Source organism: Sphaeramia orbicularis, chromosome 24, assembly GCF_902148855.1.
Source record: "Sphaeramia orbicularis chromosome 24, fSphaOr1.1, whole genome shotgun sequence".
NCBI lineage: Eukaryota > Metazoa > Chordata > Actinopteri > Kurtiformes > Apogonidae > Sphaeramia > Sphaeramia orbicularis.
Genome location: NC_043979.1, coordinates 26,251,905 through 26,279,242, shown reverse-complemented (window position 1 = coordinate 26,279,242; position 27,338 = coordinate 26,251,905). Strand labels below are relative to the sequence as shown.

The 27,338-nt window shown below is 38.6% G+C and overlaps 2 protein-coding genes across 2 annotated transcripts; both read left to right on the top strand.

Annotated features, from left to right (window-relative positions):
* Window positions 1-1,779: 1,779 nt before the first annotated feature.
* On the top strand, window positions 1,780-15,262 carry cep43 (centrosomal protein 43). Its single transcript, XM_030128786.1, is given in 22 exon segments — window positions 1,780-1,929; window positions 3,800-3,853; window positions 3,947-4,001; window positions 4,659-4,717; window positions 4,719-4,757; window positions 6,169-6,199; window positions 6,202-6,231; window positions 6,234-6,304; window positions 6,921-6,947; window positions 8,554-8,610; window positions 8,689-8,759; window positions 8,837-8,898; window positions 8,992-9,053; window positions 9,150-9,230; window positions 9,623-9,676; window positions 10,079-10,233; window positions 12,447-12,503; window positions 12,726-12,838; window positions 13,046-13,120; window positions 13,701-13,734; window positions 14,099-14,186; window positions 14,273-15,262. Coding segments are annotated over 22 exon segments (1,440 nt in total). The 5' UTR covers window positions 1,780-1,845; the 3' UTR covers window positions 14,354-15,262.
* Window positions 15,263-18,539: 3,277 nt separating this feature from the next.
* On the top strand, window positions 18,540-26,422 carry LOC115415154 (C-C chemokine receptor type 6-like). Its single transcript, XM_030128628.1, has 2 exons — window positions 18,540-18,567; window positions 23,337-26,422. The coding sequence occupies exon 2, from the start codon at window positions 23,343-23,345 to the stop codon at window positions 24,492-24,494; it is 1,152 nt and encodes a 383-aa protein (XP_029984488.1). The 5' UTR covers window positions 18,540-18,567; window positions 23,337-23,342; the 3' UTR covers window positions 24,495-26,422.
* Window positions 26,423-27,338: the final 916 nt, after the last annotated feature.

Below are 27,338 nucleotides of genomic sequence, written 5' to 3'. Positions count from 1 at the left end.
GGTGGTGCTGCCACCCTGTGGTCTATTAAAGCTATAACAACATGGTCAAGTCCCCTGCAGAAGTCCAAAGGTCTTTTCCTGAACCAGCTCATCCTAAACCAGTTCAGATGTTAGAAGAATTCTAACACACATTTTGCTAAAATTATAGATCTGTATAAACCAATGACATTTTTTTTTTATTCAAATGATATGTGATACTAAGTGATGCCAAAACATGAACTGATGGTTACATCTTAACCCACACAGACCCAGTGCTACTTTTATGGTAGTTCCCAAATGATTTTTCTCTGCATATTTAACATTTCTTAAGTGATTTGTCGCCATGGTCTTTGAGATAATCCTCTGTATTTACCATTTTTCCAGTGAAGATCAGGTGTTTTCCAGTATTGACTGAGGGGTCACCAGTTCGATTCCCTGGACTGGCGGAGAGTTGTTGGCTGATGTTCCCTTGAGCAAGGCACTTAAACCCCCCCCCCATTTGCTCCCAGGTGCCTGATATGGCAAGCCCACTACTCCTAGCATGCAGTGTGTGTGATACATGATAATCTAGTGTTGGGTTAAAGGCAGGAGACAAATTTCGGTGTATGGTGCATCCTTATGTGTTTGAAAGTTGGTGCTACCAATTCCTACAGGTGTCCCAGTGTTTGTGAATTCCTTCCAACCCCCTCTGTCTGCATAAAAGTAGTTTTGGAACACACTTTGGTACCATACTGTTATGAGCATTATTTGAACAGTATTGTACTGCAGAAAGTAGTCTGTTACGATAAAAATGGAAACGAAGAAAAGGCAATTAACGATAGAAGAGAGACAGACCAGATGGCACCAGTGAGGTTGGCTGCTGTCGTACCGCTCCGACCTCTTACACATGCACCTTTATATAATGTATGATGTATAATGGTACAATGTATAACAGTGTTGCTTCTGCTTATTTGACTGATTGTGTATATGTACATATATTTCAGAACCTATTTTATATTGAACCTTATTTTTTTTTTTTTTTTTAATTGAACCTTTATTTTTAAATTTTTTCTATTGAAACTGGATGCAGGTACAAACCACATTTCCCGCGCATTGTACTGTGTATAATTGTGTATGTGACAATAAAGATTATCTTATCTTATCTACTTATCTTATCATAACCACTTAAAAATGTAGGTCTTTCCTACAGAGAAATTGCCAATAAAGTCCAGGTGTCAGTAAGTCCAGTTTTCTTCACCATCCAAAGGCACTCAGAAACTGGGGGTATGCTGACAGGAAGAGTCTGGCAGAGCCAAAGACACAACAGAATCAGAAGACCAAGTTTATGACAGTCAGCAGCTGGAGTGACGGAGACTCACAGGACATCAGCTTCAAGCACAGTGAAGATAGTGGTCGTAGTAAGCAAGTCTCAGTTTCAACTGTGAAGAGAAGACTTCCAGTTGCGGGTTTGATGGGTCGAGTTTCAGCAAGAAAGCCATTGCTGAGACTTCAGAATAAAGAAAAAGAGGCCTGCCTGGCCATGAAACACCACCATGGACTACTGAAGACTGGAAGAAGGTGTTATGGACTGATCAAACCCGCAACTGGAAGTCTTCTGTTCACGCTGCTTGAATTTCAATACAAAACTAGAAAAATTGGGGTGTTCTAAAACTTTTGACCGGAAGTGTAGCTGATCCTCTCACAGTCTGAGTCACTTAGATCATCTTGTTCAATGTCGATGATATCATACATTGATGAACTCTTCCAAAGGTCCGCCGGTCCAGCAGGTGGCGCTTAACCTTCAGAGCGGTAGAAGAAACACTTCCTTGTTACAGGTTTGTTGTGTTTGTCCTGGTAGCCGCCGTTAGTTGTCAGCTACAAATCAACATGTCGGCAGCGGAGGACGACACGGAGCTGAGAGATCTGCTGATCCAGAACCTGGAGAACAATGGAGTCCTAAACAAGCTGAAGGTCTGACCCACTTTCATCCGGATCTGTCAGTAGTTAACTGGTGTCAACCCGGTGTCACCAACATGCTAACAGGCTAACAGGGACTGAGCTCCGGCTCCAGTCCGTAAAGTTACAGTCCCATCATCATCATCATGAAAATCTAGTTACTTTAACTCCGATGCACTCGATTTAATCCAAACCCTTTAAACCCGTGTTAATAATCAACAGAAACACCTGTGAGGACTGGCCTAACCCTAACCCCGGCTAACACGGCTAATGCTGCGTTCAGGGAAAGTCAGAACTAACAAAACACAGCAACGTCATCGTTTAACCTCATACAGCAGCTCATTGTCTGCAATAAAGATAGAAAATTAGACACTTTATACACTTATAGACTTTTTTAGAGTGTTATATAAATGAGAATGACTTATTAGAAAACTATAATCCAGTTTTCCAAGAGTAAAATGAAGCAAAACAAAACTTTTTCAAAAGTTTATGATAATCATTGTGATATAATGTATATGATAATAAACATAGTGTTACAACATTTTTTTTTTAAAAAAATGAAGGTATTGGTTGTTTGTTATGTGAGAGCTGTGACCTGACACTGGTGAGATTGACTGGAATCTGTCAATACCAGACATTGTGCAGTCATGGATAGTTTTTGTTTCTGAAGTTCAGAACTCAGTTTTACTTTTGACAATAAGGTTTTAATCTTTCGCTCCGACTTTCACTTAAATAAAATAGGTAACAACATATGAGATTAATGTATTAATGTTGAACCAAAGAATTACACATTACAGTGTCATTAATATTGCTTCATACATATTATTATTGCAATGAACAAATATGATGCCTCTCTTTTTACTCAATTTATTGTTTCTTCTATATTTTGTATTTAAAATCCTACTTTTTTGCCTTATTTGCCACTCATAATAATAATAATGATTGGAATGTTAGTAATGATAATGATGTATGTATCTACACAAAAGCGAAAAAAAAAAAAAAAAGAAAAGAAAGGAAATTCAATGTGCAACAAATTTTACAGGTGAGACCCAAATGCTAAGTGGTTCATAACATCATCTCACATTCAAATTAGCAGAAACAAGAAGATAAAAACTGAAGATGGCACAAACAAGTAACAATAAACAAAAGACTGAGATGTTGTGAGTGTATGGTAAGGACATTTTTTTAATATATGCAGTATGGATGCAACTTTGAGTGCATTTCAGCACAACTTTTTAAAAAAATGGGTGCATAATCTTAAAGCAAAGTAACAATAGCTTCCCAAATAGTAAATAAAGAAAACAAAAACTGTCTTAATGTGTTCATGAGTATTGAAAGAGAGGGAGAGATATGTGCCAGGTGTCAGAGAGAATTCATAAGTCAGCACTTAAGGGGAAACTGCCCCCTAGCGGTCACACAGTTTGCCAGGTGGAGGTGAGTCGCCTCCCAAGTCTTATAAGGATGGACTTCTGAGTTGGATAGGAAATAATTCTCAAAACACTATGGCAAAAGATCTCTCCTACATCTAGACTTGGAGAAAAAAATATGTATTTGAAATGTGTTTATGTCATAAATGATCATAAAACACCTTGAGTTTTTGGAATAAAGTTATTTGACTGATGGAAAACTCAGGTCCTGTAACAGCAGACACAAACAAATGCAGAGATAAGAGTTCAGTAAATATGAGTGTGTGTATGTGTGCTTCGGTTTCAACCAGATAAAAACTATGATAACATTCTGTTGTAGTTGAACAGTCTCTGAAAAGGTGAACCATCAGAGGTTTATTGACCACAGACAAGCCAAAACCTGCATCCAGCGGGCTGTTGTGTGTGTTCATAGTGTGTGTTCATGTTAGTCCATGTTAAATTCTGTCTTTGCTCTCCAGGCCGAGATGAGAGCTGCTGTGTTTCTAGCCATGGAGGAACAGGACCGAGTGGAGGTTCACATTCACTTTAATTACCCTCATGTTTTTACCACTTTCATTCTTCTCTTTATTTAAATCCACATTGTTATTGTTGTATTTTTTCTTCAGAATAAAACCCCTCTGGTCAACGAGAACCTGAAGAAATGTCTCAACACTAAAGACGGTCAGTTTGTGTCTTTACTATACTGTCTCATGTGGGTTTTTTAATAATTGACTCCACTGTTGTGATGTGATTGGGTGCAGTTTGTGGTTTCACCACTGGGGGGAGCAGTGACACGAGCTAGCGGTTCAGTAAGTTCAGCTGTTTGTTCTTCATCCTCAGCCACTGACAGTTTGTTTCTTCAGTGAAGAAAACACAGGAAACACTGAAATTAATCCTCTGTTTATTTTAACACAGAGAATGTGGAAAGCACAGATATATCAGCTGGATATCGGTATTGGTATATCAGAAGAGCAGTTAATTAAGTGTTTCTCTCCGTAAGTGTGTATGTTAAACTGTATTAATTTAAAGATAATGTGATGAAGGGCTGAAAGACTGTTTCTTTTCTGTGTTAAAAAGATAAATAACAACAAAAAGAAAATAACAAAACCTCACCACCAGCCAAAATGTCATTTAAGAATTTTATCAGAACTTTTTCAGTTGCATGCATTCACAGAACATCAGTAACAATGACACAGAGGAAACCATCATCCAAACCTCCACTCTGTTTACTGTCCTCCTCCTGTAGATCCACATGAAGCACAGAAACCTGGGTTTAAAATATGCCTTTATTGTGAAAGTCTACAGTAGCACGTGACCCTTTGCCCCTCCCCCCCTGAGGTCGTCTGGTGGCCAGTCTGATCCTGGACTTCCTGCAGGTCTTTCACCTGGACTTCACCCCTGGCAGTGTTCCAGCCTGAGATGACTCGGTGAGTCATGGTCATGTTCTTAGGGTTCACACCAGATCTGAATGTGTGGACTTCTCTGATCAGTTTCCATCTGATTCTCCTGAACCTTCTCCATGTCGATCTCAGCTTAGAATGTGGTGGACGAAGGTCAAAGGTCACCATCACTTTGTGTCTATAACTCATTTATACACTAATTATCACACAATTTTACACACGAGTACAACAGGACAAAATAATGAGGTGACATGATTTGCTTTCAAAAGGTCAAAGGTCGTCTTCTGTGTTGTGATGACTTTTTTTTTATTGTTTAGATGTTTTGTGTTGTGATACAGTTTGATATTCCTGTGTCTGAAGGTAAACAGACTAGCATAGATGTTGTGTTGTTATGTTTTTGGTTTGTTGTTATTTATGTTCTGTTGTTTTAATATTGTTTTGTAGGTCCTGTAGTTGAACAAAGCGTTCTGTTGTGTAGATGCTCATTGATTTTTTGTTGGTGTTTATGTTTTAATAGCGATTTTTTTTTTTTTTTTTTTTGTATACTTGAAGCTGAATGGACTCGACTGAACGGTGTTTTCTGCTGTTGTTTAAAGTGTTTTCTATATGTTTGGAATTTGTTGTTGTGACTTGTTGTTTGTGATGTTTTGCAGCTGAACTAGATGTTGTGTGTTAGTTTTTATTGTTTTTATTTTTTGTTTGTTTGTTTTTTTTTGTTCTGATGCTTTAACGTTGCTTTGCGTATTTGCACCTGAACTGACTGGGGCTGGATGTTGTTTGTTGATGTTTTTGTCATTATTAATGTTGGGTTTGGTGTACATGTACAGAACAGATTGGACTAGATTGTGTTGCATTGTTATTACCCCGCCCCCGAAGCGAAGGCAAGGGGTATTGTTTTGGTTTGGTTTGTTGTTTCTTTGTTTGTTAACACTCTAGCAGCAAACTATTGGTTGAATTCCATACCAAATTGGGTAGATTGCAGTGACCCAGAATAGATCTGGGAAAAGTAGGGTCAAGGTTAAAAAATTTTTATGAATTTTAAAAGCTTTTTTTTTTCCCCCCTTTACTTATAATGGCCGAAAATTTTGCATGTCTATAAAAACATCAATTTTGTTTCAACTTCCTTCAAACTTATACATATATAGAGGAAATTGATATTCCTGACATCAGCACATGCATAGGCATGATGACATCAGCTGGATCGATGCCAAATTAGCTACAGTACGCGCAAGGGGCAGTGTTTGTTGTGCCTGGCACCACTTGTTCATTTAAGTTTTTTGGTTATTTTAATGTTGTTTTGTGTGACTGGGTGTTGTTTTCTGCTGTGTAAATATTGTTGGTTGATGTTTTGTCATTTAAGTGTCAGGTTTTGTGTACTTGCAGCTGACCTGACTGGATTAGATCTTGTGTTGTTCTGATGTTATAATGTTTTTTTTTTGTATTTGCAGCTAAACGGACTGGACGGTCGGGACCTGGTCTGCAAGAGCTCGGTCTGTCGGACTCAGAGGTGAACAGAACTCTCCTGTGCTCTTGGAGCTGGTCAGGAGAGGACGACACAAAGACAAGCTACTGGCGTCCTCTGAGGTGTTGCACATTTACTCATTTATGCTTTTTCCTCTTTTATAGCTGATTGATGAAAGCAAATCCATGCAGACCGATCTCAGATTGGTTTTGTACCTCTGATGATCTTTTCTATATTTGATTTGTTTAAATGTCACCAGTCGATGTTGTGTGTAAGACAAATATACTCATTTATCAGCTGATTCAATCCTTTTGTTGTAGTTTTATTCACAGTGAATCTACAGATGTATTGTCACACACCATTGTTCCCTCCGCCAAGGAGGTTATGTTTTTGCTGGCGTTGGTTCGTCTGTCTGTCTGTCCGTGTGCAAGATAACTCAAAAAGTTATGGACGGATTTGGATGAAAATTTCAGGAAATGTTGATACTGGCACAAGGAACAAATAATTAAATTTTGGTGGTGATCGGGGGGTGACTGATCTGCCTTGATGGAGGTCTGCACTCTCCGAGTGCTTTTGTAGTTTTTATTTTTTTACTTCAGAAAATGTCAGGTTTATGGGTTCCTTAATGAAAACGTCTGTATAAACCATCTAACAGAGGATGAACAATGACTATGTTGATTATCAGTGTAAACTTGTGTTTTCAGATAAATGACTAAATAATTTTTTCTGTGTGAACAGGGAGAAGCAGGAGGAAGCATCTCAAAGGTGAGTCTGTGTTTTATAATCTGGGTTGTCACGGTGATGAGGTGATAGTGGATGGAGCCTCTGTGTTTCCTGTTGATCTCGGTTTGTCGTGGTTTTGTCTCAGTCATCGACAGTGGTCGATAAATTTTCCAGTTAGTGAGTGATGCTTTCAATGTCTGTGGGAACTGTAAATAAATAGTTTGTTTCTAATTTTGCTCTTTACTGATCCTTTTTTTCTCAGTTCATTATTTCATTTGTTGTTTTGGGTGACCTGTTTGTTTAATCGTGTTATTCATGCACATGCTGTGTATCTGCACGTTGCATCATGCAGTAGAAACATGCTACAGCAATCAAGTCTTCCTCCTCCTCTTCGTCTTCAGCTGTGGTAAAAGTTGCAGCTCAGCACTTTGGGGGTTTTTTGTGGTTTGTCGTCGTCTGTGTGACATGACAAACACGACCTCAGTGGGATGACAACATCCACAGCATTAGATCAGTCCATGTTCACAAAAACAAACATTAACTATCTGTACAACAGTCACATCATTTTCCAGCAGGTGACTTGAACAGCTGTGTTTTTCATTTGGTGCAACACAAAGGCAGCCTGAATAGAGCTGGTTTTTGGTTTGGAAGGCTTCACGTCTGGTTTTACCATTAGGGACAAAGTACTCATGTTGCCTCACGTTGTCACAGTTAATGCTATTGCTGCTGTTTATCCAACTGTACTCAGACTCATTCTTTCAAATTGTGCAACGATTAACACTGAACTAAAACTCATTCGTGCTCCAGTTCTTCATTTGAGATCAGGTGTCTTTATTCGCAAATATTTTCTCACCAGTGAACACGTCCAACTCTTCGTCGCAACAACAGTTTGCTCCTCAGATTCCTGCATCACAAACTGCAGAAAAAAACATTTTTTTCCCACTGGTCAAGTTGATTTCTACATTTACTAACACGATATTAAACTGCTTAATGTCCAGTCTGGTTTTGTTCATTCATTCCTTCTGTTGCTTAAATCATTCCATCCACTAAAAAGAGCAGCAATGATTAATCAGTGTTTGGACCACTACATTCATCAACAGCTGTGTTGATATTTGATCAGTTTAATGAGTAAAAGGATTCTTACCTGAACATATCTGGGTTTTAGATCAGTGTTTGAGGATGATGTGGGGATTTGCAAACACTTTAATTGCTCCTTCTTCCTTTTCATCATGTCATGTCATAGTTGATAATGAGTGGGCTTCAGGTTCAGATAAACTGATCTGATTGTAGTTGTGGGTTTGCTGGTTGTTACTCAGCATATACTGTCTGGATCCTCTGTAGATCAGCTGTTTGTTTAGTAGTTGTTTCATGTTGTGTTTGTGTTGCTTTGTTTACTGTGAGATGAGACTGAAATGATACATTCATTGTGCATCTCTATCAGAAAATCACTTTGATATAATGAATTTAGTTGAACATGTGAAGAATCACATGATGCATGTACTTGAAGGCTCTTGTGACTGAATGTAAATACATAGAAAACATATGAAACGATTTATAATCACATGTGTCGTGTATTGTTTCTGTTCGTGGCTGTATGTACATGTTCATCCTGAGCTCCTTTTGTTAACGTTTGGTTTATTTCTCTCAGGAACCAACGCAGAAACAGATCACACTCGCCCGCAAGAAGTTTGACTTCTATGACAAGGTGAGTGTTGTCATTTGATCAGTGCATGTCCAATCACAGCCCACTGTGTTCAGACGCTGATGAGTTCGTCTTCTCCAGGATCGAAGCGGCTCAGTCACAAAAGATGATCTGCAGTCTGTCTTCAGGGATTTATTCCCCAACATGAACAAGTACGATGATCTGAAACTGAAAGGCACGTAACATCCATGTTGCGTTCACTGTCAGGCTCATGTGTGTGTTTTTTCAGGAACATGTTGGAGAGGTTCATCACTGATGAGCTCAGAGCTGCAGATAAATCCTTCAGTAGAAGTAAGAGCTCAGATCAGATGGGATGTTCTGTACCATGTCAGCTGTAGTTCTGACCTGTTGTAGTGACTGTGTAATACGTTGTTCTGTCCTCAGCGTGTGACTTCCACATGTTCATGAGTCTCTACAAGCAGCTCTTCACCCAGTGCAGATCTGTGGTAATGATCACAACATTTAGAATAATAATAATATTAATAATAGAACCTGTGAGAGTAACGTGTGAGGTGGTAATGTGAGATACGTGTTATGTTCAGGTGCTCGCGGACTCTGCAGACGTTGTTCAGCCTCAAAGCGTGTTAATAGAGGACCGGACCACCTCACCCCCAGTTAGTAAGGTACGTCACATGACTCCAACCGACACTCAGGTGCATTCTGCTTTTAAAAGATGATGGATTCAGACCCAGTGACGTTTACATGTTACATGTTTTTAACTTTAAGACCAACTGACATTTGCATATTTTTATTTTTAAGACTTAGTGACGATTATGTGCTTTTACATTTAAGACTTGATGGTGTTCGTATGTTTTTAAATTTAAGACTGCTCTGTGCACAAACACTCATCCACACAGAAAAGCTTTTCCAGAACAGTTTTCTGAAGACCTGAACAGAGCCCTGATCTCTGACCTTTAAGGATGAACTGGAACGTCTCCCAGAGATAACGTTCATATGTTACTAGTCAGGTCAGGTGTGTCCAGGTGTGTGAGGTGTGTGTGTCCTGTCCTCACAGATCCCCAGGTATAAAGGGTCCAATCTCAGAGGACTGAGTCAGACCACAGCTCAGGTAACAGTAGCAGAGATCTATGAATCCACCAGCTGATCCATCTGCAGACTGACCATCACATCCAATGATTATAATGATCATTTTCAGATGTTTGTCTGATTAACCACCTCCTGTCACTTTTACTAACTCAACACAAACTGCTTACGTCACTAAGTCTGGGCTCAGACTGCTGGACTAGCGGGCGGACAAACTTGGTCTGGAGACTGGACCAGGTTATCTGTGATGTGAGGGCTTTTCAGATCAGGTTATTCGGAGGAGGTCACTGTAACTGACCTCAGATCAGTTTCTGCACTAACTCACCTTCTGCTTCCATCACTCACAGTCTGATCTGAATCTGTCGCTGTAGACCAGGACCTGTTCTGATTCTTGATCCTATTCCTCATTGTGTTTGTTGCCCATCAGGACTCTGACCCAGTCATCTCTCCGAGTAAAGGAGACGCCGCCCTCAGATCCGGTCTGAGGAGGGACCGTGTGGACCTGGACGTGGAGGATGATCTGGAGGACGGAGACTCATTTTTTGATGACCCGATGCCCAAACCTCAGAAGACGTATGGCCGGTGAGTTTCCATCAGGGGAGGGTTTAATGGAGCAGTCCTTCGAAGTCCTCTGTTCCTTCTGTTTCAGAGGACAGACAGTTGGACAGGCCTATTTCCTTTTTTCCTTCTCTCTGGAGCTCTTCTTCTTCGTCTTCTTCTGTCCTCTCGTCTTCTTGTCTTTCTGTCTTTTCAGGCACATCATCCTTTCCCAGTTCTTTATGTTCAACCCAGGTTCAGACTCCACCATATTTTTATTTGTACTGAGGGTCAGTGTCCCATTAAATGATTATAGAGTCATAAATTCATCTCCTGGATTTGAAGGCAGTTTTTACCAACCAATAGGAATGAGAATGAAAACCAACAATAGCATCCAAAGTGTGTTTGTGATACTGAGTTCCTATAGCTGTTACTTTTTCATGAGTTTTTATTTTCATTCAAATCATTTTTTTAAAATTCAGTTTATTTTCAATTAGTTTTAGCAGCGCATAAGAAGACTTTGAGCCTGATATTGACTTGTAACCAGACTGACATCAGGCCTGATTTTAGAATTAATTTGGACCAATATGGTTCTGCCTCCAGGTTGATTTTGGGCTGTTTTGATTTGGATTTCAGGCTGATATGTGGCTGATTTTAGGCAGATGACCTGGTGGAGTCTGAACCAGCACACACTGCCTCTTCTTCTCCTATGTCTCTGTCTCTCTGTCCTCCCCCTTCACCCTGCAGGGTGGTCCCTCTGATGGAGGACCGTCTCTGCGGCCCGATCGTCTCCCCCATGAGACGAGGCAAAAGCCTCAGCGAGTGAGTCTGCACGGTGTCCGCCGTCCAATCAGATGACTCCGATCTTAGCATGAGGGGGAGGTTCACTCTTAAACATCCTCCACATGTCACTGTGGGGTGGACTGATGTGTCCTCGGATGCATCAGTCCTACTAGTGTTGACCCATTAAAACACATCCCGATCTGCACTGACGCCGCAGAGTGACGCCTCTTTAGCCACAAATGAGCTTTGACCTGTGACCTGTTGTGTGGATACCTGGAGAAGTCTGACGTCAGGGCTGTATGGTGCGAACGCTCGAACTGAGGAGTTTTAGTGTTTAAACAAAATGTGACTGAAATGTGAAACTAAAAAGGCCTTCAGTGTCTATAAAACCAGTTTTGTCCTGGATGTGAATGTCAGTGACCTGCTTACTGCTCGCAGCTGCACATGAGGTCTGTTTCTGTCTTTACTTCATGAACTCTTTCTACCATATACCCCTGAATCCAAACTTCTCCCTGTACTGTTGTGTCAGGGCTGCTGTTTGAGTTCCCGGCATGCATCAGTGATGTAGGGATAGAGTGAGTGTTGACAGTTAAAGGGACATTTCACCGTCTAATCCTTATCTGCTCCGACACGCCGTCTGTGACATCACCAGAGGCTGCAAGCTGTGATTGGTCGATGGGCTCCAGGCCTTGAGTTGACGCTGAGACAGAACACGAGTCATGTGACCTGAGGACTGTGTGGTGTGTGTTTGTGTGCGGACCACAGTGAGGGTTACGCTACATTTGGAGACGAGGTGTCTTCAGATTCTATTAAGACATGTTGACTGAATGTCCCGCTCTGTATTTTCTTTTGTCACAGTGAATTATCTGAACCTCTGTCAAAATAAAAGTACGATGGGACAGAAAAATATCAGACTTACTTGTAGGTCAGGGGTTGAGTCTAGTCCAAGGAGTGACCTCATCCAAATCCAACAGTTTGAACTCAGAGACCCTCACAGTGAGTCTTCATCCAGATACTCCCACATCCAGCTGTGTGTGGTTCTTCAGTTTTCAGATTAACTTCTTCAACACAAACCTCTTCAACGGGTGTTTTTCATCGTGCCTGTGTTTATATTTTGAATGCATTTTAAACATGTCTTTCACCTCTTTTCCACTGAGCCGGTTTGTTTTTAAACGTCACACCAGCATCGATTTGTGGCCAAATGATTCATGATCTGTGTTAAAATCTTGACACAGAGACACGGTTCTCAGCAGATCCACAAACTGAGCAGAATCTGGACCTGAACTAACAAAATCATGTTGGTGGAAAAAAGGTTTTTATGAGAGCGACAGGTTTTGTAGATTAGGGTCTTTACGCAGCTCATCCGTGACTCTGTCAGCCAACTGGGTCTGCCTGGACTTGGTCAGGTCTAGATCACTTTGAGGATCGTTTTACTCCTCCTCATCAGTTTCTTCTGTCTCTGTCTCTGGTCTCAGTCTGTCTCTCCTGGCTGCAGACTCAGAGGGCGAGCAGGACCTTCTGTCTGAACACAGGTGAGATACAGGTGTAAGCTCCGCCCTCTGACCACCGTGTCTAGTTCATGTAATACTGTGGTTCAAAGTAGATCTGGTTTTAGGTTGAAGCATGCAGTGTTGGGTCGGTGTTCCTCAACCACTGCCGCCTTCTGTCAGACTTCCTCTTTGACCCACTATAAAAGTCATCCTCCTAGTGGTGTGTTTGTGGTCCTCAGCTGACCTGGTGTCCTCTGTCTACAGGAAGGCGGAAGTGTCAGGAGCCAGAGACAGTCCGGTGGGGTCCCCGATGGAGGCAGCAGCTCCAACACGAGGTGGAGGAAGCAGCGTGTCTGACTCCACCCACAGCAAAAATGGTCTGACTTTCCACAGTTGGTCTGCTTTCACGTGGACTTCATCTGACATAGAGACAGAATTTAACCAATGTCAGATGAAGGTCTGCTGGTCCAAAAACTCCACCTCCCATGAGGCTTTTCTCCCAGAGCTGTCACTCTTCTCTGTCAGTAATGCTCAGAACTAGATATGACTCAGAGTTTGTTTTTTTTTTGTTTTTGTTTTTGTAGGAGCTTCACATTCGAAAGAAAAAGGATTCAGAGACTCGAAGGCACCCAACGATAAAACTGGGTCTCTGCATTTAGGTCAGTTATTTCTGTTCTACTTTGTGTTAATGAATACGGACACATGGAAAAATAAATCCATCAAACTGTCACCCACTGTATTTCCTCAGATAGTGTCCAGGCCTTTAACTGAAGGAGGTTTAACTTATAATCTCCTCTGTTTTAGTCATAGAAATGATGACTCCAGTTGATGAAATTCAAATTATTACATTATGTTTTTAATACAAACTCAACACTTCCTTAACTGTTTCAAAATAAAAGCCCTGTAGAGTTTCAGTGGATGGAAACCATTCTCTTTTGTTGTTTAAAAACCTATATATGCTCGACAACAACAGATTTTTATGTCAGTCATTTATATTTTTATCATTATTGTAAATGAAACTCAATACTGTCACTGAACCAGGTCTGGGTCTACAGTTGGTCTGATCCACCAGGTCTGCAGTCTTTAGAACCAGTCTGAACCACAGGTCGAGCTGGTTTCGAACACTGATGAATGTCTTTGTTCATTATGAATTAATTATGAACCCCAACTTTAACAAACATATGCAGTTTGACTCTTTTAACTTTCCAGACTCTTTAACATTAAACTTTTTTCCCATAGACGATGACGTTGAATATGACGACGACTTCAACAGGTGAGACTTGATATTAAACTTTATTATATTTTTAGTCCATTGTCTGAACGGTTATTTTTGTCAGTGTAAGATCAACAACTATCAGTCTGAATCTAAATCCACTAAAAGTTTACTATTTACTTTTTCTCGTGGTTTATAGATTTATGAACTGGGTTGTGAGAGTTTGTCATTTATAAATAGTATAAATAGAGTTAACGTCCAACACAAAGAGATGAGTTATGATTTTATGTCTTGACTTGTCTTCATTTGTTGACAAAGATTTTCAGTGTAACTTGTCATCTGAAGTGAGTTTATATGTATTCATCATGTTGTTTTCATTTAATAAACCTCTGCTGTTAAAATTGTCCACGTGTTGGTGTTTTAGTCATCGGTCGGATCTGTCCAAGAGTGAGCTGAGCATCGGTGAAGAGATCGAGGAGGTTTCCATCGAGGGACCAGACGCCAGCGACAAGGTGAGGAAACGCAGTAGTTTGGAACAGGTCCATCTTGTTCTAACCTTTGCATGTTAAAGGCTTCATTTTGATCGTTGTTTCTACAGTTTGATGAAACCACCCAGGATCTGAGCGTCTCCCAGCTCAGCCAGAGCCACGGAGCCGACTACATGGAGGATGTGCCCTGACACTCCCAGCATGCATCTGTGTGCCTTGTCTGTATTTAAGTCTGTACAGTTTTAATGAACCAGTGTCTATTCTGCCAAATGAAACGTTAAATTAAGATAAATAAAACCATCCTCAGGGGACATTCTGTTGTTCCTAAAGATTTATATCTATACACAGGGTTTTACAATAACATTATATGTGGGAAAATAAACACAATAAAAATAAATATATAAAGTTTATAATGGAAAGAAAGAAGAATTTAATACTATGATCATAAGAAGTCTGGCAATTATTAGACGCAAATTACATTAAGGACCCCTATATTCAAGTTTGCTACAGTGGTTCCCACTCTTTATGTGGTTGCTATGGCAATTCCCGCCCTTTATACATAGATGCTATGTTGATTCCCACCACTTTTCTCAGTGAATCAGACGCTGACAAACTGAGATTTCTGAGTCTCAGATGGTTCCTCAAATCAAATTTTTTTCACTGTCATTAAGAGGAGACTTGAATGAATGCACTGAGAAATGTTATGTACAAATACAGCTGAATTTGTGGCAAATATGGTGAACTGGTTGTAAATGATCTCCAATGGACAGCAGTTTGGAAAGAAAAGTCTTACATTTTTAAAATAATTTTCTTGAAAATAAATGGAAAGGGATTTTTTATCGTGGTCTCAAATTGCTAAGAAAAGACATAGCACACTGTCAAGGAAAGGATTTTGTTGGTTTTCACAACATTAAACCTGACTTAAAACTAATAGATAAAACTGTAACATCAAAAAGATGATCCACCTGTGAATCCATTTGTGGATATAGCATGAGAAACACAATGGCAAAAACACAAAAATGTAAAAAAAAAAACAAACATAACATCACTCAATGTTCAAAGAAAAGTACACTATTCTGGGTTTTCTCAATGCTTCTAAATGTCAAAATATAACAACTACAGATCTTAAATGAGTAGGAAAGCAAAAACAAGTGTCTAATGGGAGTCGATCGAACGAATGCACATAGTTTATTCAGCTTAAATCTTTCATATCCCAGTCTTTCCCAGTTACTTCAGGTGTGTTCCAGGGCTCTGTACAGGGGCCCCTCTATTTAATTATTTACCTCCTTCCCCTCAGCAACATATTTTGGAAATAAAATATCAACTTTGATTGTTACACAGATGACACCCAGCTCTACCTCACCCACTTTCTCATTGTGAGCACAATTGCATTGTCCAATTTTTTAACCTGCTTTTTACTTTTACTCTGTTTTATTTCTTGTTTTACACTCTCCTTGTTTACTGTACAGTGTCCTTGAGTGCCAAGAAAGGCACCTATAAATAAATTATTATTATTATTATTATTATTATTATTATTATTATTATTATTATTATTATTATAGGAAATGCATGGATCACAAATTAATTTATATAGACGGATTGAATATGTAAAAATACATCTCTGACAGATCACAGTCTTTATTTTAATCTGTGTATGAGTTATGATGTGATGGAAAGTGCAGAGTTGAACATGTAACACTAACGCTTCTATTACATAGAACCAGCAGAGGAGGAACTATGTGTTATTGATACTACGGTCACGAGAACTCCATAGTGGCACAGTGAAGCTTATATAAACGCACAAATCCAATCCAGACACACTCAGTCTGTTTTTATTGATACATTCAGACTAAAGAGCTAAACTGTTTCTTCTGCATAAACACATTTGATTAATCTGTAGGCGAAGGTTAAGAAATTCATTCAATTTCAATTAGAGAATAAATCCACATTATTCCTCTGGATGCCTTTCTGTCTCAACAAAAAATCCAATGCAACCTGTTTGCTTCTTGTAATAGATTAATTCTGCATTGGTTTCTCCAGTCACATATGGCATATACAGTTGTGGAAAAAGTTATTAGACATCAAAAGTCATCAAAAACAGTGGTTATGCAATCAAGTACTGACTCCTGTGTGTATCCTGTGACTAAAACAGACAGAAAAGAAAACATGGAATGCCTAAAAGCACTGTTTTTGGCAGTACAATGCCATAGCTATTGATGTAAGAACTGAAGTGATTTTGGTTATTATCAAGAAAACATGGAAAACGGATAGATATCAGCTCTTAAATTAAACTCTTTTGAGCTATTTTTGTTGTTATCCTTATATTTGTCCAAACAAATGTGCCTTTAGTTGTAGCAGGCATTAAAATGAACAAGAAACTGAAGAAAACAAGGGTGGTCTAATAATTTTTTCTGTGACTGTAGTTAAACTGAGGGAAGTGTTTCTGAATCACTGGGTAAATGTTGCAGGACCAGTTAACCCATTGTTTCTTCAATTACGTTTTCCTTTCCCTCCAAACAAACAGCTAAAGTTGTTGCATTGATACATTTTTATTTTGGTGTTTGGTGTTTTTGTGTCTTCTTTCATATTTGTCTATGTTCTTTGTATATTTATGTGACTTTATGCTGTCATCTGTGTTCATTGCTGCTGACATGGGGGTGTCAGTACAGTGTTGTATTTCACTGGTCTACAAATAAAACGTTTCCAGAATAAAAGTAGTAAAACTTTACCAAGTTTGAGTCTCTAATAAAGAAAAATAAATAAATGGGCTGTAGGTTCTCTGATACAGTCTACAAATTTAACGAGAAAATGGATTTTACTTCAAAACACTGCATATTAATACATTCACTTTACAGTTTATTTATTTTTGAACATTTATAAATCTATTTTATGACTGTACATAAACCAGTGGTTTTCAACCTTTTTTGACTCATGACCCCATTTTGACACCACAAATTTCTGTCAACCCCAGACATTCAAAACAGAGACTTTTTTTTTTTTATTTTGCTAAAATTACTTTATTTTTGATCATGTAATAGTCTGCTATACTATGTTGCAAATAAACATTAATTTTAGACAACATTTAGGCTATATAATGTATATTATTATGGACAGAGGCAGAAAAGCCAGCTGTAGATTACTGCACAAAGTGAGAATTTGATTTTCCTTGGTCAGGATATGTACAGTCAGTCCAGCTTGGATTTACAAGGCTGACAATTAATACTGAACAAACAATAACTCAAACTATGAATTATGAAAGAGCTGCAGCATCTGAAACCGACCACAATGAACATTTGAAAGATAAACAGAACCACAGTGCCTCAGCTTCAGAGTTTGTCATGTCTTTTATGTATTGTGATTGTCTCTCTCAACTCACCATATATTTTTTATTAGTAACTTTTTAATTTTTTATCACTTCCTAGAAATTTCAGGTAACCCCACGTGGAGTCCCAACCCCAAGGTTGAAAAACACAGACATAAACCAATATATATGTGCAGTAATTTGATGATCATATACATTGAAAACATCAAAACCAGCACATTTGTCATTTGTTTTCCAATTCATCTAATTAAAGTACGTATGTAAGATTTAGCACATTTAATCCCTGAGGCAGATAATTTCTAAAAACACACTGTAGACTAATATCTAAAATAAGGGGTTAGGCAAGGCAGGTTTATTTATATAGCACATTTCATGTACAAGACAGTTCAAAGTGCTTTACATAAAACATTAAAAGCATTACAGCAGAAGGCATGAGAAAAACAAACAAAAATCAGATAAATAGATAAAGCAGACAAGCAAAACAGGTAAAAAATTTTAGCATAAAAGGGTCAGGATTAATTGTAGAGTTAATTTTAAAGCACATATCCTGTATTTTCTTGTTGTATCTGAAGAAAAGAATGAGAAATAACCATGTATGTTCATGTAAACCCTGAAAAAAGGTCAAACAGCAAAGATTTATCACATTTAATCTGAGAGGCAGGTAGACCAGTGTTGTATTGATTATTTATACAGCTCATTTCAGCTGTAATGAAGCTCTGTTGCCTGAGATGAATTGTCCTGTTGGGATGATAAAGGGTATTTTAATCTTAACTCAACTGCGGCCCAACTCTCCTTCAGATATTCCTCTTGTTCCTCATCAGAGCCAATGGTCTGATAAAAACTGAAAGTTCAAACTAATGAGGAACAAATATAGTGCAAACATGCACCAAAAAGGAAATACATTAAACCATGTCTGTTGCATTCTGTATCTTTTTACATGTTAAGTGTAAACTCTTTGAGTCTAGAAAAGGAGTGGGTGAAAGGGGCCGACCTGAATTCAGTGTTTCACAAGCTCACGTTCCCTTTTCTCAGTATGTGCTCAGTGTGCGGCTTCATCTCAACCAGCAGCGTCCACACAGCTCTGTAAGTCCTGCATCCTCAACAAACTCACTCTGAAACCTTACATTTATTTATTTTGACCTATTTCTTCATTTCTCTGCCTTTATTTTCTCAACGCTTTCGGTCTTTGTGTCCTCATACACCTGTTTCTGACTTTTAAAGGTTATAAATGATGAACTAAACTATCTAATTATAGCAAAAAATCACATTAAAACTCTGATAAAATGCTAAAGGACTGATAAAGGTGCAGAAGTTTTTTGGAGTTTCCTTCATTTAGTTTTATTCTTTATTTTGGGTGTAAAATTGAGTTTGAGATACTGTGACAGTGTGTTGCTATGGTCATTTTGTTTGAGAAAACTCAACAGGATGTGAAATGTAAAAGCCGAACACATTGACAACTGATCCCACAGTGTCAGTAGAGATAAGAAACCACAACTAAAACCAGAGATTCATATCAGAGGAACAGGCGCTACAAAATGTGATCAACCAACACAAAATTAGAGAAAACCTGATGTTGTGGCTCCAGTTTTTAGAATGTTTCAGTTTTCTGTCTGCATTCGTTCAGTTTCAGTTCAGTTTTATTCATTTAGTTCCACAAAGTAGGACATTTCATTCCTTTACTTTAAATTCATTATTTACATGCATTGATAAGATTAGTGGATCAACAGGTATTAAACAGTTTATATCAGTAGAGGGTTTGTGTCGCTGGTGGCTATTTGGGTCTTTATGGGTTAAATCTGAATTTATGTAGTTAAATGTAGAGGAGTAGAGGAGTCAAAACTCAATAATAATCATAAAATAAATTTGTTGACACCAGACAAAATTATGTTAAAATACTACGCCAGGAAAATTAGTTTGTGAAGTCGTGACAAATAATGAAATAAATAAATGTGTATTAAGGCATTTAGACTGTGCAACAAAGTTTTTTTTTTGTTTTTTTTTTCCTTTCAGTCTGTTTCCATGATCAGTTCATCTGTAAAAAGATGATGCGGTTATTTCAGTTTTTAATTAATTTGTTTTCAAATTAATCAAAAAATTTTCTTCAGATTCAACAGGACAGAACTTAATTTGTCGATCCTGTTGTGATTTAAATCAGATGTTTTGACCTTCGACCTCAGACACCAAATCATGCTAAATTAACACAAACTCATCCACAGATCAGAAGTAAGAAGTGATGCTCCTCAGGGACAAAACCTCAACATCGACTTCAGATGAAATAACAGCAGCTTTTTCATTAATTAAACAGAGAAACAGATGCTTTTGATTAAATTTCTTTTCCATTTTATCACCTGAGACACTGACGTCTGCAGCCGCTGTTTACCTTCATCTGACATTTGAAATAAGGGAAGTTGGAGGTGACAAACTGAGCGGCAGACGTCCAGTTTGTCATCAGAGAGATCTCCAGCTACAGAAGTACAGAGTGGGAACATGAGGCATTTGAGGAACTCTGGTTGTTTCTGCTTTGAGACCAGTTTTAATGAGACAGAACATCCCTGTAATTGAAACAAACTCATTACAGAACTTTTTTTTTTTTTTTTTGCAAACAATGATTCTCATCACATTTAAGCAAAAATGTGATATTTGTGAGTGTAATCTGAAGCGATGAACATTTACAGTAGAACAAGTTTTCTTCTCACTGCAATCAATTGAAATTTTAGGCTGTGAGCGCTGAGTAAAAACCTCAGATTATGTGATAAACTGGGTCACTGAATGAACTGACCTCATTCTCTGCAAACTTCCTTTGACTTTGAGACACCTGAGAACAAACATCCACCACCTCAAACCACCGCAAGTGGAACATTTTACCAGCAGAACAAACCCAAAGCCTCCTATTCCACCATCATCTGCAGTGCTGACATTAATGCCAGTTTCACCTCATCATAATATTCTGAGGTGTATGATGTGTTTTAAACTAAGCTGAATGAAACCGAGAGAGACGTCAGGGTGACATAAACAGTCATTTATGCGCTAATTAAATGTGTGTAGGCTGTTTTTATCATGTAAACTGTGTCACTGATGAGAAAAAGGGAAAATACTGCCCTGGGCAAAAGCTAAGATAAAACAATATATAGATAAAACAATATATGTGAATATATATCTAATTTTATATTAAACAAAAAGCTGTTCAACAAAACAGAGGTTTTTTTCTTCTTCATATTGTAGATCACAGGTGTCAAACATGCAGCCCGGGGGCCAAATTCAGCCCGCCAAAGGGTTCAATCCGGCCCCTTGGATGAACTTGTGAAATGCAAAAATTAGACTGAAAATATTAACAATCAAGGATGTTAAAATCCTTTTAGGTCATATTAGTCTAAAGTGGATCAGACCAGTAAAATACTATCATAATAACCTATAAATAACGAGAATTGTACATTTGTCTTTTTGTTTTAGTGTAAAAAAAAAGTAAAATTACACAAAAATGTTTACATTTAGTCTAGCCTTTAACAAAAAATGTGAATATCTGAAATGTCTTAAGAGAAGTATGTGAAATTTTAATAATATTCTCCCTGTTATTAAATATTTTATGTATTTGTAGATCTGCTGTGATCTCTAAGTTGTGATTCACATGTATAAATGATAAAATAAGGCGTAATATTTTTAACATTGCACTTATTTAACTAAAGAATTTTAAGGTTGTTCATATTTGTTCATGTTATGTTCAAGTACAATTCATAGATGTAAACATTTTCATTACAGAATTTACTTTTTTCACTCAAAAGTTCTTATCCTATTATTTATATTATTTTACTGGTCCGGCCCACTTCATATCATATTAGGCTGTATGTGGCCCCTGAACTAAAATGACTTTGACACCCCTGTTTTAGATCCTTACAGACTTTACAGACTCTCGTCATTGTACCAGTGAACCTGTTTAGATGCACACCAATACTCCGATCATTATCTGATTTGTGGAGTTGTCCAATTATTTAAGCGATCATGTTAACAGGATAATCTGATTTGCTTTATCAGATAACAGCAATAATCTGATTATGACAAATCAGATTAACACACCTGGATTTCTCCCCAATACTCTGATATTTACCTGCATATATACAGGTTAAACTGATTTACTTTGTTCTTTTACGTCTGTGCATGTGTAAACACAATTAAAATCATGGAGAACAGAAGTTACAAAGTCAAATATGAGCAGAGGACAACAGGAAGTTTAAGTCGACCATCACTACGTATGTATGTACGCTAAAAAAATTCCGATGATGGACTGGAGCATCTAAACCAGGCTTTTTCAATTATGGCATTTCTTAAGTGCGTGTAAATGTGTTAAATCTGATTATTACAATTATCTGATTACTTCCTATAAATCTGACTATTATGGTCATGCCAACAGGCTCACAGATGGGATTGGTCTTCTTCTAGTTCAGCATCAGTGACTTCAGTACTGTTTCTCTGACACTAAGTCACATGTCAATAGAGATCACATGGTCACATATGAGATTCATGAGGCTATTACCTGGAAGTTTACAAAGGTGATGACCCCTTATTGCAGCTTCACTTCTTCTCTGCCTTCAAAGTCCAGCTCCTAAACATCTCAGTTGGGTTTAGGTGAGATAAATGTGGAAGTCAGGTCATGTGACATTGATGCCATCACACTCCTTCTTGGTCAAATAGACCTTACAAAGCCTGGAGGTGTGTTTGGGGTCATTGTCCTGTTGGAAAATATGATGGTCCCTTTAAACACAAACCAGATGGAAGGGGCACGTCTGTGCAGAATGTGGTGGTCGCCCTGCTGGTTAAGTGTGCCTTGAAAATTGTAAAAATCACTGTGTCACTAGAAAAGCCACCTCACAACATTACACCTCCTCCTCCATGTGGTTCACAGCGGAGCCACATGGGTAGAAACCATCTGCTCACAAAGGCATAGACTCATCAGACCAAGGTAGAGATTTCCACTGGTCTAATGTCTGTTCCACGTTTCTTGGTCCAAGCTTCTTCTTCTTCTTCAACAACAAGAAGAGAACTGGTGTGAATTGTCCTTCTTGAACATCAGTGTTGGAAAAATAAAGGAAATGTGCATTGATTTTAGGAGAAACCACTGAGGTACAAGTATCTGGGTTCTGCTATTGACCGGTTTTAATGTTGACACTTTCAATGAATTTGTTGGTTTCTACTAAACAGAAAAATCATTTCTGGGTTTTGTGAAAGTGTGCAGCTGAATTGGGATTGTGTCAGTATTTGTTGCTCTTGGATGGCTGATGTTGGTTGTTTATTCACTGATGGCTGTAAATCAAATGGCCTCTCGGGGATAATAAAGATACTCTTAATCTTGAACTTTGGCCATGAAGTCTGACATAGTCGACTCAGATGTGTCTATACTTGTTCTGCTTGAACTCTGAAACATTTGTGCGGACTCTATTCTGAGGTGCTGTTCTTCTGTGGTTTCTGAGTCTGGAAACTCTCAGGAATTTAGCCTCTGCAGCAGAGGGAACTCTTGGTCTTTGCTCTCTGAATAGTGCCAGTTTCAGTCAAAGTTCTTGCAGTTGTCCAGGTCGACTTGACTTAATGGCTTAAAGTGTAGTGGTATTCACTGCATAGAACTTTGTTGAACTGGCAGATAATCCCAAACAAATTACGAAGGACAGAAAATACACAGTTTAATTCTTCACAATGCAGAGCTGTTAACTGGAAACCAAGGTGACAGTAATTAATACTATTTAATTCCATATGTGTCCCTTTGCTTTCTTTTTGTGCTGTCTGTCTTTCTTTCAACTATAAAACAAACTCCATTGACCTTCACCATCACCATTTACCTTTTCTTTTTCTCTCATTAACGGTAGAACAAGATGGCGCTCTACCCAGAAGAGGAATGGGATTATTCTAATTCATCTGATTATTCTGATTATTCTGATTATTGGAATGGAACCGACATTGTTGAACCTTGTCATTATGACAACAACCACAGTGTGGAGCAGGTGGTGGGCCCGTACATCCACTCCATCATCTGTGTTCTTGGGTTCCTTGGAAACAGCCTGGTGATCATCACCTACGCCTTCTACAAGAGAACCAAGTCCATGACTGATGTTTACCTGCTGAACGTGGCCATTGCTGACCTGCTGTTTGTGGTTTCGCTGCCCCTCATCGTCTACAATGAGCTGACGTCGTGGTCCATGGGGTCGGTGGCCTGCAAACTGCTGCGTGGTTCCTACAGTGTGAACCTGTACAGCGGCATGTTGCTACTGGCCTGCATCAGTACTGACCGCTACATCGCCATCGTCCAGGCCCGTCGCAGCTTCCGTCTGCGCTCGCTGCCCTACAGCCGCCTCATCTGCGCCATCGTCTGGATCTGCGCTCTGCTGCTGTCTGTGCCCACCTTCTACTTCTACAAATGTTACACACCCTCCCACAGCATAGACATACTGCATTTCGACAACATGACTCTAAATTCTGAGCCCGAAAACGTGTGCGAGATGAAGTTTGACAACAACAACACAGCCATTGTCATGAAGGTGGTGGTCCCCAGTACTCAGCTGGCGGTGGGCTTCTTTCTGCCCCTGCTCATCATGGTCTTCTGCTACACCAGCATCATCGTCACCCTCCTGAGAGCCAGGAACTTCCAGAGGCACAAGGCGGTGCGGGTGGTTTTTGCTGTGGTGGCGGTCTTCATCATCTGTCACCTGCCCTACAACATCACGCTGTTTTACGATACTGTCAGGATGTTCAAGCATGAGGACTGCAGTGTGGTGGACAACGTGCAGATGGTCAAGACCATCACGCAGACCATCGCCTACTTGCACTGCTGCCTGAACCCAGTGCTGTACGCCTTCATAGGGGTGAAGTTTAGGAACCACTTCAGGAGGATCGTCCAAGACCTCTGGTGCCTGGGGAAGAAATACATTGCCCCCCGAAGGTTCTCCAGAGTCACCTCAGAGATCTATGTGTCCACTCGGCGCTCTGTGGATGGATCCAGTGACAACGGCTCCTCATTTACCATGTGAGGACACTCTACAATTGAACGCAGAAAAAGCAAAACAAACGACTTCTATAAGAAACCATGTGTGAAGTTTACTCGAGCTGTACCTGAGTTTGGAAAATGTAAAACAAATGTAAATTATGATTCTCAATCTGTGGGCTCGGTGGTTCTCATTCATCAACCAGGTCGGGGGGGGCTGTCAAAACACCTCTGGGGTCAGTCGTACAGGATTATGCATTACCTCACAGAACTAAATTACTGCGATAGTATTAGGATAGAAATGTTGTATATACATGACAATAGCATGTTAAGTTTTGGCTTGTTTTGGGTGCAAATAAAACTGTGAAAAGGGTCAGAGACAGGATTAAAATAACAAAGACAGAAGACAAATATACACCCGACTATCAGCATCCACCACCTCCTCCTTCTAAGGTTTAACCCCATTTTACAAAGTCACTTCTTCTTTATTCATATGACCATATCAGGTCCATAAACATGGGTGCTTTTAATCTTTTTCACTCTTCAAGACATTACTTTCTCTGTGTGAGGAAGTCGAACATCCACAATTTGTGATGATCCAGTTATTACCAAAACCTATGAAAATTAATGAAAACAAACAGATGAACAAACTGATTCAATTCACGAAAGAAAAGCATTCCACCTTAAACGTCAGTGTCTGCGTTTGGTATCGTCAAAAACATAGACGTTTAACAAACAAAGAGCCTAAAAAGCTGCAGACATGTTTGTAGTTTAATGACTCCAGCTGTGAATTCACTCATGAACTCATCAGTCTGTCCTGCATCCCCCTTATGTCCACAGAGTTTCAGGTTTTTAAGTGGTTTTGGTTTTCAATGTGTATGTGTTTTTGCGCTGAAGTCCTTTCACATCAACTCTTCACTGATAATGGGACTCGTTCAGTTTCTTTAAATGTGTCTTTTTGGGTTTTTTTGCTTAAAACTTTCTATAACTGTTGGACCCAAAGCTTTAGGCTTGACTGGTTTTTCATCCCAACTTTTCAAACTTTCATCATTCTCACTGATCCAGGTTATGTTTTATGTTTATGAGGTTTTTGTGTTTTTGTTGATGTAAAAACATGACTTCTTTGTATAATAGCTTAAGGTCATTTAAAAGAAAAAAAAAGTACATTGTTAGTTGTTTTAAGTCATATTATGCTTTTTTCCTCTAGTGAATAAGATTGTTTCCTTTATTTTTTCATCAAAACAGCAGTTGATTCAAACTTTTTCACCTTAAGTATATTAAGATACTAAAGGTTTTTTTTTTTTCGGACTTAAAGGATGAACTGAACCAAAGGATATTCTCAATCTGAATTCATTCAGTCTGAACATGTGTTTATTTCATTTCATTTTGATTAATAGACCTATTTGGATTTTTCCTCAGCTCATTCTCCTCTAATTCTGCACTTGTATTAATCACTTATTCTTCTAACATGCAATATTTCTGTCATCAGATTTATTTTGAAATAAATGTTTTAAACATGTTTTAATTTCCATTTCACTGACGCGATACAAACGGTTGTTTGTAATTCTTCAGCTCAACAGCAGGGGGTGACATTTTCAGCGGTCACTGATAGAATGAAGATGAGTTCAGCAGGTCGTATCATCTGAAGGGATCCATTTCCATCCCCAGAAAATAATGTTTATTTTGGAAGGGTTCAGTCAAAAGGCTCATATTTGTAGTTATTACCGTAAAATACTGGATACATCAGCAACATATCACTGATGTAGAGCAGTGGTTCTCAAACTTTTTACAATGGAGTACCCCCGAAATCTACTTTTTTAGCCAAGTACCCCCAACTCTCACTTCAGCACTTTTGATTGAAAAGAATTAGGCAAAATTTTCTCCTGTGCCAAAGGTGTCTGTTTATATTTTCAAAACTTTGTAAACAAACAGCATATATTTGACTGTAATATATAAAAAATAAACTTTTAAAAGTAAATTTATGTGCAAAATATAACCTAAAAGTGCCCTCTTTCATTGATACGAAAAAAAAAATTGGTCATTAATTAATAAATGAACCTTTCATCACCAAAAAATAATTACTTAACTACTCAAATAAACTAATTTTGAACAATATAAAATAGAAATGTTCTTAAAATGTTACCAAAGCTTAAACAACATGATTGCCAATAAAACTATTATATGAATGTATTTATTGTGTTTTTTATTTCAGCATTATTTCTCATTAGTTGTTTCGTATTCGGTACATGGTGACTTATTTAATGTATTTTTCTGAAAAAGAATTTAAGTCACCCCTGGGCTTCTTCCAAGTACCCCTGGAGGTATGTACATGTACCCCACTTTGGGAACCCCTGATGTAGAGAAATTAAATACTGAGATATTTATTTCCACAAGCCAAACTGTTCCTCCACCAAGATACAGGTGAGTGTTCTACCCTTTAAATTGTATTAAAATATGAAAACATCTTGATGTCATGTTTTTTGTTTGTTTGTTTGTTTATAATTTCTTTATTTTCTTCCATTTTCCAGGCTGACAAACCTCCACAGGACAAAGTTTTAGTGTCAGATTCTGTCGTTAAATGTTACACAACATCCTGCTGCTGTTTAATGCAACTCAGAAGAAGGAAACCCTTTGGTAATGTCTGAGGAGGGGTTTTACTGGTTTATGGAGAATCAACAGCATAATGTGTTCATCCGTGTCAGGACCAACAGTTGCAGATGATAAAACATAGAAACACAACAACCTCATATGTGTCGTCATGAACACTGAAGCCCCCTGCATTACCATGGACTCATAGAGGTCATCACCAACAGAACTAATGTGATTCAGAACATGAGCTGGACATCAATTCATTCAGCTGTCCATGGTTCAGTTTAGCTCAAGATGCTGA

Coding starts and splice junctions, on each gene's coding strand:
- LOC115415154 (XM_030128628.1), top strand. CDS start 23,343: ATGGCGCTCTACCCAGAAGAGGAATGGGATTATTCTAATTCATCTGAT.